The 22,201-nt window shown below is 41.6% G+C and overlaps 1 protein-coding gene across 1 annotated transcript in view; it reads left to right on the plus strand.

The window, feature by feature from the left end:
- The window catches only part of Bzw2 (basic leucine zipper and W2 domains 2), a 59,263-nt gene that overhangs the window by 31,642 nt on the left and 5,420 nt on the right, over positions 1 to 22,201 (plus strand). Inside the window, exons 5-10 of the mRNA XM_052185929.1 lie at positions 2,398 to 2,463; positions 3,962 to 4,097; positions 10,977 to 11,086; positions 14,550 to 14,720; positions 16,781 to 16,927; positions 17,985 to 18,123. Of these exons, the coding sequence (XP_052041889.1) occupies positions 2,398 to 2,463; positions 3,962 to 4,097; positions 10,977 to 11,086; positions 14,550 to 14,720; positions 16,781 to 16,927; positions 17,985 to 18,123 (769 nt within the window). The remainder of the gene's footprint in view (positions 1 to 2,397; positions 2,464 to 3,961; positions 4,098 to 10,976; positions 11,087 to 14,549; positions 14,721 to 16,780; positions 16,928 to 17,984; positions 18,124 to 22,201) is intronic.

Below are 22,201 nucleotides of genomic sequence, written 5' to 3' on the forward strand. Positions count from 1 at the left end.
GAGTTCAAATCCCAGCAACCATATTGTGGCTTACAACCATCCATAATAAGATCTGATGCCCTCTTCTGGAATGTCTAAAGACAGCTACAGTGTACTTACATATAGTAAATAAATATGTAAGTACATATTCATATTCATTTAAAAAATGAATAAGAGCTAAAGAGATATTTGTAAAGCATAAAACCTATAGAGATTTATGAGTCAGTAATAAAATGGGATAAGCAAACTTTCTAAGAAAGGATGCGTAGAGACATTTCAAAGGGGAAGAAACAAATCCCCATTAAATGTATGCAAGTATGTTAAACTCACTGGTTTTTAGGGCAAGAGTAAATAAAATTCTGGAGTGTTAGTTTGCCCACATTAGCTTGGCAAAAAATTAGTGAATTCTAAGGCCCAGTGAAAGGTTGAGAAGCCATCAGTTGTAAATACAGCTAACTGTAATTCCTATTCTGATTATACATAGTTGGGCTCTTTGGAAGTCCGATCTGGCAGTGTGGCTCAGTGGGGAGCATGTGTTTGCATGACTTGCACAAGCTTCACTACCAAAAGAGGAGAAAAAATATTTTTCCATGAAACAGAAGATTGAGCAGACAGGAACAAATTGTTCTGTCCTCTAGATGTCTTTGTTTCTACTGTGTATATAAAAGCTATAAATACTCTGAGAAGGCATAGGTTTAAATACTAACACTGAGTTCCATAGCTCTTCTCATTGATTTGGGGCTGGGTCTCATAGCCCAGGCTGGCCTCAAACTCCCAGAGCTTCTGACTATTGTACTGCCATAGCTGGAAGGTTCATATTCCTAAGTCTGATCTCGTCGATACCTAAGAACGGTCTGTTGTCTACTGTAGCATCATAGAATTTTTGGCATCAAATTACTGCAGATCATTATTTGAACTCCAACGAAAACAGATTAAGATGAAAACTAAACTTGAAGTCATAAAAACTGCTGCTCCTATAAATGTAAAGATTAAAGTATAGTTTGCCTTTTATCGTGTCTTAGCAGGGAGGCGTCTTTAAGCAAGTGATTTCCATTTTTAATATTTTGATATGAAGGAAGATCTTTTAGGGCTCTAATGACTCAGTAAAGACAACTGCACCAAGCCTGATGATCTGAGTTCAATCCCCTGGACTCATTTGGTAGAAGGAAAAAGAAAGTTCTCAAAAGTTTTCCTCAGGTCTCCAGGAGTGCAATGATACTTGTGCACCCACATACACAGAAAGAAGGATGGATGGATGGATGGATGGATGGATGGATGGATGGATAGATGGATGGATAATTTTTTATAAAACCGAAGATCTTCTGCTCTGTTTGAACTTTTAAATTGTTGCTTATTTATAGATTGACAGAAAAACCTGGCCAATAGGATGCTCAGTCAGAAGAAAAAATTAAATAAAAAGAGTATTTGAATTGGAAATTAATTTTATATAAGCTATATACTTGGCAAATATTTTCATAGTATGATGATTGAAAACCTGAGTTGATTTTAGACAGTTGTTCTTGGTCTTCTTAGTTATATGAAGAAACACAACAAAATTTTAAAAGTATATTATGTGGATATTAGAGAAAGCACCAACTGGGTTCAGACATATCCATGGTTACTAAAGATAATCAGTACTTGCAAGATCCCTGTTTCAGTAATAGAATCATTCATGTACAGAAAGAATCATTTATATACAGAACAGTCTAAACTCAGGATAGAAAAGCAAGTCCTGCTTTAGGGTTCTGTAATTCTTCATAGCTAAGTAGATTGTTTTTTGCTCATCTACCAAAAATACATTCATGATCCATCTGGAGAGTAATGTGCCCTGAACTCTGCTCTCCTGACCATGCCATTGGCTCGGTGATTTAATCTATAACCCCTTCGTTTCAGACATATTCAATGTCTGTAACTAGAAGATTAAAAATCATATTTTATTTTGACCAACATTTATTTGTTTATTGTTTCTTTTTAAATTTTTTTTCATTTTAGATTGTATTTTTGTTTTTAATGTGTTTATTTTTCTGTATTTGTATAAGAAAATGTGTACAAGTGCAGGAGTCTTTTAAGACCAGAAACATTTCCATTCCCCTATAGCTAGAGTTACAGGTGCTTGTGAGCTTCCCAATATGGGTGCTGGGAATTAAACTTAGTCCTCTGAAAATGCAGCAAGTACTCTTAGCCTTGGATCTATGTCTCCAGCCCCTTATCTATTCTGCAGTTTGATTTATCCTGTGTATGTATTTGATCTTATTTTCCTAGGGTCATGGTACCTCTTCTGATGTGCTTATGGTTCCCATGTCTTAGTTTGAGCACATTTATCTTTTTATTATTGTAGATCTGTGGTAGATTTCCACCCTTCTTTCTCGTGACCTTTAAAAATATTTGCATAAGTCAATGATTGTGCTTTATGTTTAGGTCTTCAATAAACTCATCAGGAGATACAAGTATTTGGAAAAGGCATTTGAAGATGAAATGAAAAAGGTAAATTCAAATATCTAAGGAAGAAGGATCCTGAACTTGGGGTCAACATGGGCTACAAAACAAGACCATATCTAAAAAACAAACCAGAGAGACAGACAGACAGACAGACAGAGATACACATACACACAGAGAATTTTCAACTTCAGCCGTTTCTCTCACTTTCTGGCATGAGGTGATGTCTTTTGTTCGTATAGAGCGTGCTGTAAGACATGGGACAGAAGTCAAAGGCTCTGATTAAGGTTCTTCCACTCAGTATAAATATCTAGAGAATGACATCTTTCTCAGATGCTAGGGATGGTGAGTTAGTGTGTCCTACACGATACAGAGACGGTAAGAGAATCACATCACCATCCTGTAAAAACAAACCTATGTGAATGTTCATTGGTGTTAAGTGATAAAAACTCGGTCAGGTTCCTACTGTGATTGGGGTCCTCTGGGGAATCTCAGTGTCATACCTGAGAAATGATGAAATTGAGAAAATCTAGTCACAGCACAAAACAAAGGAGAGTTGGGGAAAGGAGGACCACAGCCCACAGCTCTGAGGACTTAAGACTCATGGAGAAGAGGGACATAAAATCCCCTTTGCTGTGACTTGTTTCAGACTCTAAATAGCCCCCTCTCACTCTCAAAAATGTTAAGGTTTGAAGTAATGGGGCACACACTTCTCCTCCTCCTAAAGTCAAGAGTCTTGTCAAATTCTACTTAGAAATTCCTTTATCTCTTACCTTCTATTGCCTTTCCAAAGCTGGTGGTTAAACCACCATCCAGGAAATAATGTGTTTGATCCTGTCATTTTAAAAGCGTAGACAACTCTTCTCTCTCAAAGGTCTTCCTGCAGACTCTTTTCTGCTATGTTTTGTGTTTCAAAAAGTTATCCTCTTATGGCTGGAGGATGAGACAGCTGACTCAGCAGTTAGAATACTTGGTGCACTTGCAAAGAGCCGGAGGTTAACTCCTAACCCTCATATCAGGTGACTTGCAACAACCTGCAACTCCAGTTCACTCTCTTCTGACCTTCAAGGCATCTGCATATATACACACACATACACACACACACCACATGCTTACATGTAAATCAAATGAAAATCAAACTTTCATTGCAAAATAAGGTTTTTAGGTATGCCATGGTCAGGAAGTGGTTGCCTCGTGGGGGTAAGGGGATGTGAAAGAAATACATTTCAAAAAACATGTTTGGTGTGTGCTTCCTCTTCTCCGTGAAGATAGGCAAGTTTACATTAAGTATACACACTGTTCCCCAAATGTCCCTTACCTTGATTACCTGTGTATGAAGCCACAGGAAAGAACTGTGTCAGAGAGTATTACTTTATACACTTATGATTGAGCATACAATTCCAGTGTCTGCCAACTGCACCATACAGCGACTTACTTCACCACCTAGGCATGGATGGATGACCTCATTGCATTGTTACTTACCTTCCTACCTTGTTGTCAGGGTTTAGAGACATAATTTCTTTCTCCCTTTGTGTTTTACCTGCAGCTTCTCCTCTTCCTTAAGGCATTTTCTGAAGCAGAGCAGACAAAGTTGGCGATGCTGTCTGGGATCCTGCTGGGCAATGGCACCCTCCCAGCCTCCATCCTCACCAGTCTCTTCACAGACAGCTTAGTCAAAGAAGGTACGCATGGCTTGTCACGTGTAGGAGAAAGCTATCTGCCTTCCATGTAAGAGTGTCACACACACACACACACACACACACACACACAGCCAAGAAATGATGTTTTTAAATACATGTTCACTATAAGGAATTAGAAGAAGAATGTGCACACCTACTATACATTGGTATTTGACTTCTACTTGCAGATTGTGGATACCTTAAAATTGGTTAGATCCAAACTTTTTCTTCCAGCTCAGATGCTGGTCTTTGTGTGAATAACACATCATTGTCTGGGACAGTTATCTCCTTTGAAGGACCGACCTTTTTACCCTGGGAGATAAAATGCCAGCCAGTAAAGAAAGTAGAAGCCAGAAATTTCCCATTTACAAAATATCCCCCAAACAAAAAAAACTAAACTGTTAATCACCTTGGATCTGTGGAACTGATCAGGAGGCTGAGGCCTAAGGGTTGTCACAGGTTCGAGGCCAGCCTGAACAACATAGCAGTACCCTCCCCGATGAAATCAAATACACAAAGACTGGGTGGAAACCCCTTCTGGGGTTTCTGTTTTAGTCATATTTTTAAGACATTCCGGGCAATATAGCTTATTGGCTAAGAGCACTGCTGCTCTGGTGGAAAACCAGAGTTCCGTTCCCAGGTGCTCACCACTGCCTGTAACCACAGTTCCAGGCCATCCTTCACTCCTCCGACCTTGGACATACACACATGCACATGGGCAAACATACACATAAATAATAAAATGCTGTTTTTTTTATTAGGCATTCATTATCCGAAAGACAATGAGTAACTTCAAAGTCAAGAATGCTGCAACAGAAAGAGGCTTGGGCAAATGTTAAAGTATTAAGAGTTTGGCAGGCAGTGCTGAAGTAATTGATTAGAGAATGAAACAAGAGTGGGCTGTTCGCTTGTAGGAGGATAATACGATGCAAATTACAATTCAACGCAAAACAGTTATTTTCCTTAAAAATAAATGAAAGGCGCTTTTGTGAGAACATCTGTTTCTTCTGGGGAATTTTCCTACATATAGGAAGGCCCAGCTTCATTCATGCCCATAGTGAGAGGGCTTATAGTCCTCTCGTAGCTAAGAAAAAAAAATAAGTCAAGAGGCAGGTGGCATTATGCTGATTGTCCACAATGCTTGGCTTATGATTCTGGGATCACTAGTACATTGTTAGTGCTGGGCTATTTGACTGAATATCTTTCTGAAAAGAATTCAGGATACTTCATCTATCTTATGTTGTTAGCGGGTTTTTTGTTGTTGTGTTGTTTCGTTTTGTTTTGCATAGAAAAAGAAGGTGAAATTTACACTCTATACATTGATAATATTGAATTACCTAACCCATCACAACAGAAAATAATTACCTTACTAGTTAATGTCAAACCTAAGTGAGAGGCTCAGCTGTTAATAGCACTTTCTGCTCTTATCAAACATGAAAACTCAGTTCCCAACACCATCATACAGGTCCTAATGTCTACAACTCTGTTCTTTCAGGGGACCCGGTGCCCTCTCTGACCTCATGGGTACATTACACACACAAAATGTGTGTGTGTGTGTGTGTGTGTGTGTGTGTGTGTGTGTGTGTTTGTTTGTGTGTGTGTAGAACTAATGAATCTTTAACAACTTCCATCATAGAATTTAGTGGTAATTGTATGACTCAATGTATTCACCACCATTCTCTGATTGAAATTGATTATCGGAAAATGGGAAGGAAAATGCCCTTACTACTGAAGTAGCCTTGATGGTTTTCCCTCTTACTTCACCATCATTAGAAACTAGACATTTATGTATTGATCCATAATTAAGAATGGATTAAGAAATTATATCTTTGCTCAACTCCTATCTAGTAACCATTAAAGAGAATAGAATCATTATGCTCACTAGGAGAGTAACTACAAAAATGTTCCAGGTTTTCCACCAAGATTATTGTTTAATAAAAAAGTGATAGGCTTAAATATACTTTTTTTAGGCTCCAAAGTTCAATCATGCTTTGCTTCCTATCTTACAGGACAGATTATAGAATAATCTTATTTTTGCGCCATTACCCAATTGTATTAAAGTTATATTGATTTTGAGAACTAGGAACAATATTTAAAGGTTGTGTTATTGGTTGGGGTGGTGCTCAAGGACAGAGCACCTGCTAGCCATTTCTGTAGACCCGGATTTCTCCAACTGCACAAAAAGAAAAATCATCTTAGAAAGTAGTCAGCATAAGATTCTTGACCTTATAATTCATGTACATATTTCTTTAAAAGTGTGTGTATATGTGCAAGCACATGTGAGCGTGTATAGTCGCTTCTACAGAACTCATGTAATCAGCTGACAACTTTGTAGACTCAACTCTCTTGTGTTGCTTTTGTGTATATGCCAGGGACTGAACCGCTGTTGTCAGGTTTGCAGAAGCACCTTTAGCTGATAAGTCCTGTTGCCAGCCCATATTTTTTTTAATGAAATAATAGTTATATAGATAGGGCAAACTTCAGAATGGATAGGAATATCATTCATGGCATAGACTTCATCGGAAGATTGGTTCCCCAGTCATTATCAAGAGTCTTCAGATCAGCTGTGGCGCGTAGCTCCCTCCTCCGTGGTGTTCAGCAGGATGATGTAGATAGCTGTGGCCACAGAAATAGTGAGGAAGGAGTTGGTGCCAGCACTGAGGCTAAGCAGAAGTTAGCCTGGCGTGACCAAAGTAGGGATTCTTTTAGAAAAGGAGCAAAGGGGACGTTGACAACTGCTCTCTGCCACCAGTCCTAGACAGAATGTTCAATTTAGGAAAATAAATTCAGTATTTCAACTGCGCCATACGTTTTCGTCAAATGCAATATGAATTTAAAATTGGAAATCAGAAGCGTTTACAGAAAAAGTTGTCTGCTAGCTAGCTGTTTATTTTTGGAACTAATCAAGATTCAAATATGGATAAGGGATTGAGTGGTTTCTTGATTAAAATCTAAACATCTATCACAGCTACTTTTTAAAATTCCAGAAGTGTCTTAGTTTTAAGCAGCCCTGATGTTGTGAATTAATATAAGAATTGTTTATTTGATTTGATTTGATTTTTTTGTCCAAAGAGAAACATCCATTGAAAGGTTGGCAACCATTCACATTGATAGTTCTCTTCGGTCACTTTCAGTACTTTGACATCACTTCACAAGTCAGCTGTCACCAGAACTATACTCTCTTTATTTTAATTGCTGAGACAGGAGAATTGTGTTTTCCTGGCTAAACCAAGCTACACAGCAAGACTCTAATGTGACAAAGAAGAAAAAAAAGAAATTAGATATCATAAGTCGAATCTTAAATAGCTTTTCAAACTGTGCTTCTGTCCATCTGCCTGTCCAGCTGACATCAGCAGACACCTCAATTTCAGTGGCCATTCTGGAGCCACGCCCCTTGCCGTGGAGCAATCTGGGCTCTCCCCTTGCAAGCTTGGGCTTCCTCTGCCTTTAACTTCTGTAATGAAGATGTCATAAAAGGGTGTGAATGGAGAGGGAAGCTGTACTGGCTGGTTTTGTGTGTCAACTTGACAGAGATTGGAGTTATCACAGAGAAAGGAATTTCAGTTGGGGAAGTACCCCCATGTGATCCATTGTGGGGCATTTTCTCAATTAGTGATCAAGGGGGAGGGCCCCTTGTGGGTGGTACCATCTCTGGGCTGGTAGTCTTGGGTTCTATAAGAGAGCAGGCTGAGCAAGCCAGGGGAAGCAAGCCAGTAAGAAACATCCCTCCATGGCCTCTGCATCAGCTCCTGCTTCCTGACCTGCTTAAGTTCCAATCCTGACTTACTTTTGTGATGAACAGCAGCATAGAAGTGTAAGCTCAATAAACCCTTTCCTCCCCAAGTTGGTTCTTGGTCATGATGTTTGTGCAGGAATAGAAACCCTGACTAAGGCAAATTGGTACCAGGAGTGGGGTATTCCTGTGACAACCTGACCATGTTTTGGGGAGGACTGTGGAAGGACTTTGGAACTTCGAGCTAGAAAAGCCATTAGAATATTAAGAGCTCAGTGGAAAGTTCTGTAGGAGCTTGGAAGACAATGTTAAGAACAGTGCAGAAGATGGAGGCCTGGTTTTTGAAATTTCAGAGGGAAGATTAAAGACTCTAAAAGGGCCCATGTTTCAGTTGTGAAGATTCTGTGGTTTTGGTTAGCTGGGGCTGAAGAATCAGCTGTGATTAACAAGATACCAGAACCACTAAAGCAAACCTTTGTGTTACTGGAACTATTGATGCTGGTTAGCTGGAGCTAAGAAATTAGTGGTGATTAAGAAGAGACTAGCATCACTGAGGTGAAATCTTCTGGGAAATGTTTTCTGAGAGCACAGAGGCTGTGTTCCAGAGATAGCCACAGTTGTACTTTGTGCTGTGGCTGGACTTGGTACTGTGTAAGAGTCACCAAGGTGATACTGGTTTTGAAGGCATGAAGGGGTCATGAAAAGCAGCTGAGGCTTGGCACTGTGAGAGGCCGTGGAAGGCCATTGGTGAAGGTGCAACCTCAGTTGCAATTGATGGCCCAGGACTGAAGGGTTCATACATAGGAGTTGAGGCTTGGCACCATAAAGAGAGCCTATGAGAGGCTATTGGTGAAGCCTAGAACAGCAGAAGTCAGCAGTGTTTTGGAGATGCCAGTGCCATGAGATGACCACCAAGAACAGCAGCAGCAGTGGAGTACAGGCAGCTGGAGCCTAGAAGACAAGCTGTGTGCTACAAAGGGCAGAGCTGGAGAAGTGACCCAAGCCCTTGGAGGAGCCCAGAAGATCATGAGTTGGATCTCAGACATTGAACCATTGGAGTTTGAGTTTTGCTTTTGGTTTTGACTGTGCCCTGAGGAAGAAAGTATTTTAGTGGAGTCCACAGTTAAGAGAACTTTGAATTTTTAAAAGACTTTGAATTTTAAAAGATATTGGACATTTTAAAGGGATTGAACTTTTAATATGCAAAGACTGTGGGACTTTTAAAGTTATTGAGATCTTGGGGATGAATAAAAAAGTAAGGGTTGAGGCTTAATAGTGATGTGTTTGAGTGTCAAGTTGACAAGGGGTCAATTGTACTGGCTGGTTTTGTGTGTCAACTTGATACAGGTAGGAGTTATCACAGAGAAAGGAATTTCAGTTGGGAAAGTACCCCCATGTGATCCATCTGTGGGGCATTTTCTCAATTAGTGATCAAGAGGGGAGGACCTTTTGTGGGTGGTACCATCTCTGGGATGGTAGTCTTGGGTTCTGTAAGAGAGCAGGCTGAGCAAGCCAGGGGAAGCAAGCCAATAAGAAACATCCCTCCATGGCCTCTGCATCAGCTCCTGTTTCCTGACCTGCTTAAGCTCTAGTCCTGACTTCCTTTTGTGATGAACAGCAGCATGGAAGTGTAAGCTCAATAAACCCTTTCCTCCTCAAGTTGGTTCTTGGTCATAATGTTTGTGCAGGAATAGAAACCCTGACTAAGACAGAAGCCTTCTCTGTCTTTCCTGGGCTCTCTGGAGTAGATTTATTGGCTGGTTCTTTCACATCCTTTGCCTGTGTCTTTTGGTGAGGATTTTGATAGTCTTCATACAAATGCAGTGGGCCTATCAGTGCTGAGCATTGGATGTTTCCCGGGGTCTGATTGTCACATTTTTTGGTAAAAGCAACACAAATAATCAGCAGTAGTCTTGGCATCAGTGTGAGCTCTAGCCATTCTCTGCCATTTTTTAATCATGGATCAAGAACTTTGTCCTGATATATTCTATAATGTAAAAGTCTTCAGTAGTTAGCCTGAATTTGCTAAGTACAGCTTTATCCCTCTAAATATCATCAAGGTTTACAAACCCAGGACCTTAGAAGTCATCAGATGGACTTTTGGTACCTTGAGTTCTTTCGATTAATGCTTTTCCAATGCCTTTTAGGTATATTATAGTAATAGCTAGTAACCATGTAGAAACCCAGGCCCGGTGGCACATGTTTGTAATTCCAGTGCTGAGAAGCAGAAACATGAAGGTCCCTGTGTTCAAAAAGCCTAGCCTAACTGGGAGCCTTGGGCCACTGAAGAGACCCAGTTTCAGCAAACATGATGAAGAGCTAGTGGTACTGGTGCCCATCTTTATCCTAGCATTCAGGAAACAAAGGTAGGCAGATCTCTGTGAGTTTGAGATCATCCTGGTCCACAGAGCTAGTTCAAGGACAGCCAAGGCTATACAAAGAAACCCTGGCTTGAACAAAAGAAAATGCAAGCAAACAAACAAGATCAGGGCTTCTGAGGAACTCAGTGTTGACCTCTGGCCTCCATACACACACATGCACACATTTAGTAAATAAGAAGAAATGAATTAAACACTCGAATAATAATAAGTTATACCATATTGGCATCAGTACTCCTGCTGTGAAAATGATTTTGTTGTTGTTGTTGTTGTTTTCCAGACAGAGTTTCTCTATGTCATTCTGCCTGTCCTGGAACTTGCTCTGTAGAGAAAGCTGGCCTTGAGCTCATGAGATCTACCTGCCTTTGCCTCAAAAAGTACTGGAATTATAGGCGTGCACCACCTCTGCCTGGCTGAAAACTATTTGCATTGTTGATTTTGTTGTTTTCATTTGTTTTTTTGTTTTTTGTTTTATAATTAGAATATCACCATGTAGCCCTGCCTGTCCTCACACTTAACTGTGTAGATCCAGCTCCTCTGGCTCTTATAGCAATGCTCCTGCCTCTACTTCCTGTTGCTGGCATGGAGGGCATGAGCCACCATGCCTAGGTTCTTGCTCGTGAAGTTGTTTTCCTTTTAGTATGAAAAGAGAGCTGTGCATGCCTTTCCTCTCTCTAGAATCAATTTTTTGAGCTGTTACCTATTTCTGGAAACCTATTCAGAAATGTATATCCTGTATCCAGGAATGACATTCTCACTTTCTTTTAACAGGCATTGCAGCTTCATTTGCTGTCAAGCTTTTCAAAGCCTGGATGGCAGAGAAAGATGCCAATTCTGTTACCTCTTCATTGAGAAAAGCCAACTTAGACAAGAGGCTGCTTGTAAGTATTTTTGCATCAAGCTTGTACCCATGACTGGTGTCAGGGTGTTGACATGTCAGTGACATACCCCAGTCTGTGCTGAACTGGAGTGCGTGCCTTTTATTTTTTATTATCATAGAGAAACAAATTCTGTTTTAGTCTTATACACACTCTAATATATTTTAAATAAATGAAACAACCCCTAAGCCAATCATAAGGAACACTTCTGGGAATACTTTTCTACAGAAGATTACCTGGGGAGGGGTGAGGCTGTGTGATGCTAGGACCATCCTGTGAGGTAATGAATTGCATGGCAGAAAAAGCCGGGACAGAGAGAAGGCAAGAACCAGCTGAATGTTGGCGTGCCCTTTCTCTGCTTCCTGGTTGGCTCTGTGAACCAGGACACTCCGACCAACATGCCATCCCCCGATTGTGAGTCAAATCAAACCCTTCTCTTAAAGTTTCTTTATTTTATATAACTGGTCATAGCCACTTATTCAAAATTACAAGAGATATAAACACTTCAGTTTGGAAGATTGTTGACATGGTATTAACATTTTATCAACAGTAAAGCTTTTTCTTAATGGCTGTAGTGGTATTTCAGTGGTACAGGACTTGCCTAACACACTCAAATGCACCTGCACTTATGTGCATATAGCTACACACTGACACACCACACGTGCACAAACACTATTCAAAATAAAAATCAGGGAAAAAATCGTCAGTGGCAAGTCTGGAAAAGAGAATAGGACATTTACCTACTTCTGCATCTGCATGCAGCAATGGGGGGCGGGGGGGATTCTGTTGATCTACTTTGACGCAGAGGAAGTTGGTGATTGGGAGCAAAGATAGAATCTAACACAACTTGCCACAAAAAGTCTGGTTCGTTATAGCTATAGGTTGGTTAATTGGGTCACTGGATATAAAAATGCAGCTGTCTTGAAAACACATGTCATTTAACTGTACTTACTAGATCTGCATGTTTTGGGAAAGAGAAGCGAGGATTCTATTTCTTCCCAGTGCTTCCAGCATCAGTGGGGTGAGGATAGGGTGCTTGTGATGCCAAAGTACAGGAGGTGCCTGAGATTTCCTGACTCAACCCAGGAGACACTTGGCATCTGTTACATTCTTGAGGGAGTAAATTTTGTTTCATGAAGATATGCAACAAAGTTTTATGTAATTGTTCACAAAAATAGTGATGTTAGCCATTACTCAGCACTGTTAACAGATGAAGGAAAAATTTGTATAGCTCAAGAGGACAGGGGACGGGTGAAAGTATTTCTCATCCCTAGAAAAAGGAAAAGTGAAGTTGGTCTTTTCATTGAGTATGGTATTGGCATATTGTGTGCCAGGAATTTCTGAGAGTGGGAATAATTGAAAAGCAAACAGACCCTGGCATTTATGAGGTAACATCAGACTTCAAGGGAATGGACAATGCACAGAAAGAAAGCGCATATTTTTTTAAATGGTGAATTTGGGGGCACTGTGATACTTGTCTATAATCCTAACCCTGGGGGGGGGCTAAGACTAGAGGATTACCATGAGTTTGAAGCTAGTCTCCTGGTACATTGCCAGATCGAAGCCTACCTTCATGAGACTACCTCAAACTCAAAAACAAAGGGAAAAGTCAAGGTGAAACACTGTAGAAAGAAAATTACATAGGCAAAAGCTAAAGGAAAACAGATCATGTGAATAATGACCAATACAGACTTTTGGTAGTAAGCAAGGCCTGTGTAATAAGGGTATGTATCCTAAAACCACATCTTCATAAATGAACTGTATGTGAACAGTATGATTGGCATGCACTTGAACATAACGTCAAATCCCATTTTGCGGTCATGTCTTCTTGACAAAGAATGTTCAGTGGTTATACTGACCTATGGAGCCAATGTTGACCTTAGTGCCAACAGCACTGTCCTTAAATATTTCTAGCTATATAAGCCACACCGGCTGCTACATTTATTAATGCATTTCTACTTCAGCCTGACAATATGGATACATGGGTAGGAGTGCCTGCTACCAAGCCTGAGAACTGGTTCCTCAGGACCCACATATAGAAAGACCAGATTCACACAGGCTGTGCTCTGAGAACCCACACAAGTGGGTCCTATGACCTGCACATGTATAAACATACTAGTTAGATATAGAGAAATGACTAGATAGATAGATAGATAGATAGATAGATAGACAGACAGACAGACAGACAGACAGACAGATAGATAGATAGATAGATAGATAGATAGATAGATAGATAGATAGATAGCTTTTGTTTTTAGAAATGCTTGTTTATTTTAAACAGTATAAAGGAAGTACCAATACAGCTTGATTCTCTGGGAGGGAAGGGACCACTCCATAAAATGAAATTAGCCCCTTCCCCTAAATCTGGAATGTCTTGGATGAAACTGTAAGTATTAACATGATGATACTGTAAACATTAGCAGTGAAGTTTCAGTGTGGTGGGAAGTGGTTTTTTGATGTGCATGCCCATTTGATAAGTTCTCCCACTGACTCTGTTCCATCATAAAATATATGACTCAAAGGAAACTTGGAGGTGATGATACAGGAAGGTTGAGGTTTAAGTCCTGGCCCAGCTGTCTCTGCCCTGCTCCTCTCAGTGGCGGCCCCATGACAACTCTTTGCAGTAAGGTAGAGATACAGAGCCTTTGGCAACATGCAGGCAGATCTAACCAAGGAAAGTTCATGCCCAGTTTTCAGACTTGCCAGCAGTTGGAGGAATGTGAGAGCTTTGAAAATTGCCCGCATTTCATAGTTGGCTGCTGAATTCACACAGGATTAGACAGTGAGAGAGTGTTACTGAGAGGGTGCCAGGCTGCACAGGGGAAGATGAAGATATCAAAGCAGCTATGGTGCTCTGCTCTTTTTTGTTGCTTTAACAACAACAAAAAAAATCCCCCACCATCTAAATTATTTAGGAACCTGAGCAGTTGATGAGGTAAATTTAGATTGGGTCTCATCCAGACCGGCGTTGAGAGCCGCCATATTAGTGGAAAATGGCAAAGTCTCCCATTGCTCTTTCACTGTGTCCAAACGGCTGTAGCACTTACTTTGGGATGAGAGTGGAGGTCTCTGGGGAGGAGTGGGTTTTTTCCTAGTGTTTCTGATCATTTCAGCTTTACAGAAAGAGCCTTGTTAACTCAATTAAGGAAGCAGCTAACGGTTTCAGTTTTCTTCCTCTCAGTTTCAAAACAACTCAAATACAGTCAGAGTTTTCATCGTATTCATATAGTCAGGCAAATTTAGTCCTGTGCTATCATTGACTAAAGCAGACAAAAAGAGATGGGTGGGTACAGCAAGCAAAGCACTCAGTCCTTTCCATAAAATCATCTTATTTTAAAAGGTGCTCTCCTCAGTAACTGTATAGGAAGACCTCATCTGAAAGTGAGATATCCCAAGTGACTTCAGTATGAGAATTCTATCCTAATTTGAATAGCCTGTGGTTTACACACCTCCTTTTCTCCTTCAGGAACTCTTCCCAGTGAACAGACAGAGTGTGGATCATTTCGCTAAGTACTTCACTGACGCGGGGCTGAAGGAGCTGTCGGACTTTCTCCGAGTCCAGCAGTCGCTGGGCACCAGGAAGGAACTGCAGAAGGAGCTGCAAGAGCGTCTGTCTCAGGAATGCCCTATCAAGGAGGTAGGAGGCAGTAGTGAACTCCTGCACAACACACACAGATAAGGGGTAAGGGTGGGGCTCATCAGGGAGCTAGGAGACCAGAGTGAACTCCAGTACAACATACATGTTTGATGGGTGTGGATCTGTCCAATGGTAGAGCACTTGAAGAAGTATTCACGAGGCCATTGTTTACATCCCCAACACTGCAGAAAACTATGCATGCTGGTGTGTGTGTGTGTGTGTGTGTGTGTGTGTGTGTGTGTGTGTAGAATTACATAGGTCATATAGCATAAGCTTTTCCTCCCTCATGTGTATTACCATCCACTATTCCCTTGCTCCTAGCATTGAAGTTGGCTCAAGGTACTCACTGGAAATCCTATTTTATTATATTTTGAGACGTTCTAGAAGTTTATATTATCTTAACTCACATTGCCTCCTTTACCAGGCTACTATGATTATCCAAACTGTTTTATCAACATAAAGGCTTGGCTATCTGCTGGTAAAATCTCCCATACAGTGACATTTCTGTTGGATTGTCGATTCTCTACCTGGTGTTAAGCATTAACCAGCTCTTAGTGTCAAGGCTGGGCATTTTGCATCACTGGGTATGAATGTGTTGCTTGTTTCTATTTTCATGGTCCTTGGAGTCAAGCCCAGGACTGAGTGCATACACAGCAATTGCTCTACCATTGAGCTGTATTCCAGCACCTTTGAAGAAGAAAGCACAGATCCACACAGGGAAAGATCAGTTGGACCAGCATCTTATTCACCCCTCTACAATAGCTGTGTAAAGGCTACAGGTTTTGGAACCATGTTTAAGTATAGTTTGCTATGTGTTAGATAGCAATAACTGTTTGTACATCTGGAAAGGAATTCTTTAAGCTGGAAAAAAAAAAAAAACACCCTTTCTGTATGATGAACTCAAGCTTTAGCGGGGAGTCCTTCCCCTAGCACTCCCAAATTCCCGTGCTTCAGCTGTATCTCCTGAGGCCTTACCTGGCTTCTCGAGAGCTGGAGAAGCTCAGACTGGTAACTGTCCACCAGGTGGAGGTGTTAGAATAACAAATACTCATGCATCCACATCAACAGGGATTTCAACCGTATTATTCAAACTAGAGCTGTGCACGACTTTCAAGGCACACAGGGCGAGGAGTGAACTTGTACAAGGGAAACCACAGCCATGCTTTTAGATGCAGGCCAGTCCCTGATCTTATTCATGTGAGGAATCCCAGACAGGTCCGAGCCTTGGGTAGTCTGGCCACTCGCTCTAGAGCTACCCAGCCCACTCTTCTTATGAAGTTCAGCTCAAGAGTAAAGAAAACGCTTATCTTTTCACAATAAGGGAGGGGAAGAGGGCATGTGGCTAGTCACGGAATACACTGAATTCACAGGAATCTAGGAAAGAAAATGACAGGATTTGAGGTATAGCTTGCTTGGTATATTGGAGCCTTCAGTTCAATCTCAGCACCTCAGGTATGGTGGCTAATCCCAGCAGCTAGGTAATAAAGTAAGTTCAAGTAAGTTCAAGACCATCCTCATGAGTATAGCTAGATTCCCTAACTGGAAAGTGGGGAGGGGAAGGAGGAGGGTGCCTTTGCATTGTGCAGTTTCTTTACCAATGGATTCTTCACTGAGATGCGACAAAGGAGTCAACTCAAGAATAGGAATTAAGGATACACTGTTGAGAGTGGATCTGGGCAAGCCCAAGACACACCCATCAAGAAGTTTAATTTTAAGAAACAGAAAAATTCACAGACCTGTTGCTTACTTCAAACCCACAGAAAGTCAGTCTGACTCAAGTGCCTACTCTACTGAACCCAAAGGATTCACCCACATATTGATTATCCCGGAAACGAAGCCTTTCTCTTACTCCGCATCACCTAGCACCTTTTGTCCAGAACGAAGTTTAGGTCTTCTACTTTTCATTTATCATTTGAGGATATATGTTAGGGATGGAACAGCTGGGCCCAAGGTTTCCCACCTTGCCCTAAACCCTTTATTGACCAGGCCTTCGATGAGAAATAGCCCCAGCCTTTTTATTTGCTCTCTTGTTCCTCTGACTCTCTTTCCATGAACCTTAGGTGGTGCTTTACGTCAAAGAGGAAATGAAAAGGAACGATCTTCCAGAAACAGCCGTGATCGGGCTGCTGTGGACCTGCGTCATGAACGCTGTGGAGTGGAACAAGAAGGAGGAGCTGGTTGCAGAGCAGGCTCTGAAGCACCTAAAGGTAACCGGCCTTTGAAGGGAACCACCACTGAGGTGGGTCAGCTGCACTTCCTGAGGGTATGGCGGGTAGAACTGGCCCATTCCTGAAACCCCAGCATGCAGAAGGTGCGAGGAAGCATGACAATCAGTTCTAGGCCTGTCTGGGCAGCATGAGACCCTGTCACAAACAATGAGAAACAAAAGAACAAGTGAATGCCAACCCATTTCCCCAGCACCAAATTAAAATACCTTGTTTTCCTTTTCAAATCTGCTGCTGCCTAAAAATGTTTCAAATGTAAGAACATGAATCATCTCCAAGTCGGTTCTCATTAAAAGTATACAGTCACCTGTAACATCATATGTTAAAGAGAAGTGTAAGCTGGTTATTGGCTATGTTCCATATGGGGAAAAAAAAGCCGAAATCTTTGATTTAAGTAAGCTGTGAACAGACATTAGAATTAGAGAAGTAAATTGACCCATGTCAGTTGAATATTTTGGGGTACAGATCAGCATGTCCGTGCACTAAGGTGAGCGGAAACCGTAGTAGATCTTGCATGTAGACTTTGGTTAGGAAGTGGAGGTCTGAATGTGACCTAAGCGGTCATAGACAATGGCTTTCAGCGTCTGTGAGGTCAGAGGAGGGAACACACTGTCCAGATGGGGGTGTCTCCATGAAAAGAAATGAGGACGTCTTAGAAAAAGCAATGGCTGTCTAGCACTCACAGAAAGCCAAAGATATCTGGAATGTGGGAACAACAGAAAGAGACCTTTCAGGTGGCTTGTGGGACCTGGGACATCGGGAAGGAGAATCCTACTGTCCTAACTGTAGACTAGGAGGATGTGATTTCACTTCCATGGTACCCAGTATACACAGTGGGCTGTGCAGGTGCTTGTAATGCAGTAGAGTCTTCTTTGGTCTCCTTAGTGGGTACAGTAAATAAAGTCTATTGAGTTACACTGGTATAAAGTTCACTTTAATTGAACATAACGTTAAAAACCATGAAAGGCGCCTCCAAGGTGCCGTTGAGATTCCAGCAGTGTTGGCTCCAGGTCATACCTTTCCCTCTGCTCTGTTGTAGCAATACGCTCCCCTGCTGGCCGTGTTCAGTTCCCAAGGCCAGTCAGAGCTTGTCCTTCTGCAGAAGGTTCAGGAATACTGCTACGACAACATCCACTTCATGAAAGCCTTCCAGAAGATCGTGGTTCTCTTTTATAAAGGTATTGTCTGTGCTCCACCATTGTGCCTCTGTCTTTGTTGAAGCTCTGTGAGAACAGAGATAGGTGAGGAAGAGGTCAAGAGCCTTTCCTCATGGAGGAAAGATGCTAACTGGGGAAGGTTCTGGAGGTTGGCCATGTCACAGAAAGAGAGGAGGCATGGCGGTATGCACTGCATCAGGAACCTTGCTAGTTTAGGCACCTGAGCACTTCTTATTGGTCAAAAGCTGCCAGAAGACTGGATGAACTGGTTGTTTCTTGGCTATAGTGAACGGGTATAATTATATAAGATAATTGAGTCTGCTTCTGAATTGAAACAATTAGCTCTAATAACAGTGATTATCAAAATGCTATATATACTGCGTTCAGACCCACTTAGGTACCATAAGGCTGACTTGAAAATTACTGCAATAATTAGCCTTTCACTTGACATCTTAGTTATTTGGCCCAGCCATTCTCCTGTTTTTTTCTAAGGCAAGGCTATTTTTAAGTATTCACATTTACTGTCTCCTCATTGTATTTAGAAGGTTTATGTTGCCATGACAACTAGCACTAAAAATGAATGTCGAACGCTCTAACTGATCTCAGTCTCCATACCTACAGCATACAGAAATGATGCTTGGCTGCTTGGGGGCCAGATTGCAGAGTTTTATGAGGAGGAAAGGAGCAATTGGGAGAGAGATTTTGAACATTGCAAAAGGCCCATTCGAGATGTTACATACCTGAGTAGTAGTCTCAAAGATCACTTATATAAAGTAATATAAGCTAAATGTTTACTTTCCCTTTGTGTTTTTAGAATTGCCTGCTGTGTTTTTCTTAGTTTTTCCTAGTATCGATTGAACATATCGTGTTTTGATATGTTCAATTGACGCCTACTGATCTCCTTTATTCCACCCAGCCCCTTTGTGTTTCATGTCTTTTTTTCTTGTTAACTGTTATATTCTGTAGCTGCTTGCAGCTACTACGAACTGGTTTCCTGGAACAGAAGTTGAGGGATGGATGGGAAGGGGCTAGAACGAGGCCAGGACGATAGTTTACCGATCAAGGCCCCAACTTTAATCAAGGTCAGACCTTTTAACAGTTTGGGCAAGCCCCTCCCCCCCAGACTCCAGGCTGAGTTCCAGGGAAGTCTTCTGGTGGTCCTTGGCTCTACTGCTGAGGCAGCTGCGTGGTCACCTGCTTAATTCAGGAATCATAGACCTGGAGGAACAATGAACTTAACCTTCACTCTGAACACTCCACCCTAGGTGGAGCAGGATTCTGACTAGCACAGGAATCCCTAGGCCCAACAAAGCCTAGGAGAAGTTCACCTTGACCAATGTCAAGTACACTCTGAGCACTCCACCCTAGGATAACAATTCCTGCTGTAACCTACTTCCCTATTATGCCCTAACATCAGATTCCTGTCCAAAGCCAGGGATTGTCCTTGGCCAATGTCAAGTTCCTACTAAGTGGCATGACACCCCAATGTGGCTCTTTAATTAGGGTCATGCACAGCTACTTCTCTCACACCTCCCCAGCAAAGTTGTCCATTTGAATATTAACTTTAGACTTTGTATTACAAATTTTTTTTACATGATTGACCGATAGTTATCTTTTAAATGCTTGGTGGTATTTCATTATGGATTTTAATTGGCCATCCAGATTCTTAATATGAGTACGTCTTATTCACAAGGGTTTGGGGGTGATATTTATGTTTGCAGGACAATAAGTGTGCTGGCTAGTTTTATGTCACCTTAACACTAACTAGAGTCACTTGGAAAAAGGAACCTCAATTGAGAAAATGGTCCCACCAGTTTGGCCTGTGGACAACCTCTGGGGTGTTTTCTTAATACAAGTGACTGACGTAGGAGGGCCCAGTCCATTTTGGATGGTGCCACCCCACGGCTGGTCGTCCTGTATGCTCTAAGTAAGACTGAGTATGCCATAAGGAACAAGCCAGTAAGCAGTGTATGACCTCTAGGTTCCTGCCTAACTTCCTTGAATGATAGACTACACATTGTAAGCTGAAATAAACCCCTTCTTCCCCAAGTTGCTTTTGGCCAGTGTTTTATCACAGCAATTGAAACCTAACTAAGACAGTGATGTATTTCATAATAATTATTTTAGTGAATGAATAGAGTAACCATGCCAGGGAGATGGCTCAACAGATAAAGGAGCTTGCTGCTAAAAGTGACAATTGAAGTTAGATCCAAGCAGCCAAAAGGTGGAAGGAGAGAATGAACTCTCTCAAGTTGTCCTCTTATCTCCACATGTGACACACTGTAGCATACACACAATAAATAAATCAAATATAATTTGGTTTAAAATTTTAGAATGTAGCAACTGCCAAGTCTCATTCGAAATGATTCATCATCAGTTTTACTTAGATGTGGACCAAAGATACTAGCGTCTTAAAATTGAGGCTCGCCAAATGAATATCTCACTAAAACTAAACCTGGGGGCTAGAAAGAGGGATCAACAGGAAGAGCACTGAGTGGGTGTGCTTCCAGAAGACCCAGATTCAACTCTAGCACCCATATAGTTACTAGCAACTGTCCATAAGTCCAGTTCCCTGGGAGAACTTGAAAATATCCTGAGTTGTAAGTAACTCAGTCACAAAAGAACACACACAGAATGTACTCACTGATAAGTGGATAATTGCCCAAAAGTTCGGAATACCCAAGATTCAGTTCATAGACCATATGAAATCTAAGAAGGAGGAAGACCAAAATGTGGATGCTTCAGTGCTTCTTAGAAGGGTGAACAAAATACTCACAGGAGGAAATATGGAGACAAAGTGTGGAGCAGAGACTGAAGGAAAGACCATCCAGAGACTGCCCCACCTGGGGATCCAGCCCATATATGGCCACCAAATATGTCTGATATTGTGGATGCTAGGAAGTGCTTGCTAATGGAAGCCTGATATGGCTGTCTCCTGAGAGACTCTGCCAGAGCATGACAAATAACAGGTGGATGCTCGCAGCCAACCATTGGACTGAGCGCAGGAGTCTCAGATGGAGGAGTTGGAGAAGAGACTAAAGGAGCTGAGGGGGTTTGCAACCCCATGAAGGGAGCAACATTGTCAACAAGCCAGACCCCCCCCCCCAGAGCACCCAGGGATTGGACCACTAACCAAAGACTACACATGGAGTGACCCATGGCTCCAGCCACATATGTAACAGAGGATGACCTTGTTGGACATCAGTGGGAGGAGAGGCCCTTGGGCCTGAGGGTGTTCATTGCCTGGGCATAGAGGAATGCCAGGGTGGGAAGACGGGGTGGGTGGGGGAGCACCCTCATGGAGGCAGGGGGAGAGCATAGGGGGTTTCAGAAGGGGAGACCTGGAAAGGGGAAAACATTTGAAATGTAAGTAAAGAAAATATCCAATAAAAAGAAAAGAAAGGTACTCACCCTCACTACTATACCTCAGTGCATTTTATTTACAGAAAACTCATAGGTGAAACTCTGTGCCTTATATAAATAAATATTTCTAAAATGCCGTTTCTTATTCTAAGGCATTTGGTTGCTTGTTTGGTTAGGTTTGGTTTTAAAAAAAAAAAAAAAAGTGATCCAGGCAGCAATGGTGCTGAGCACTTGGGAGACAGAGACAGGAAGATCTCTGGGAGATCAGGGCCAGCATAGGCTACAAGGCAAGTTCCAGGATAGCCAGGGCTACACAAAGAAACATTGCGAAGAAAGAAAGGAAGGAAGGAAGGAAGGAAGGAAGGAAGGAAGGAAGGAAGGAAGGAAGGAAGGAAGGAAGGAAGGAAGGAAGATGAAAATGATTTTTTGAGTTGTTTCCCTGTATGATACCCCTAATATAAAATTATGGATTTTAGATTTTACTATATATGTAACACATAGTAAAGCTAAGTCACTCTCAGCCTCTTTGCTGTCCCTTGTTTTTATCTACTCTTTGTGTAATGAATACATGCTATGTTTCACTCTCTTGTTCAATACTAGAAATTACATAGACAAAGGAGTTCCAAACTTTCTAAATTGCAAGGTGGAAGGAAAATATACCATCTACCCTGAGGGAACATATATGCTTGTAATTTTAACAAACCCTTCTCCCATTTTTTTCTTAGTAGGACAAAAA

Source organism: Apodemus sylvaticus, chromosome 6, assembly GCF_947179515.1.
Source record: "Apodemus sylvaticus chromosome 6, mApoSyl1.1, whole genome shotgun sequence".
NCBI lineage: Eukaryota > Metazoa > Chordata > Mammalia > Rodentia > Muridae > Apodemus > Apodemus sylvaticus.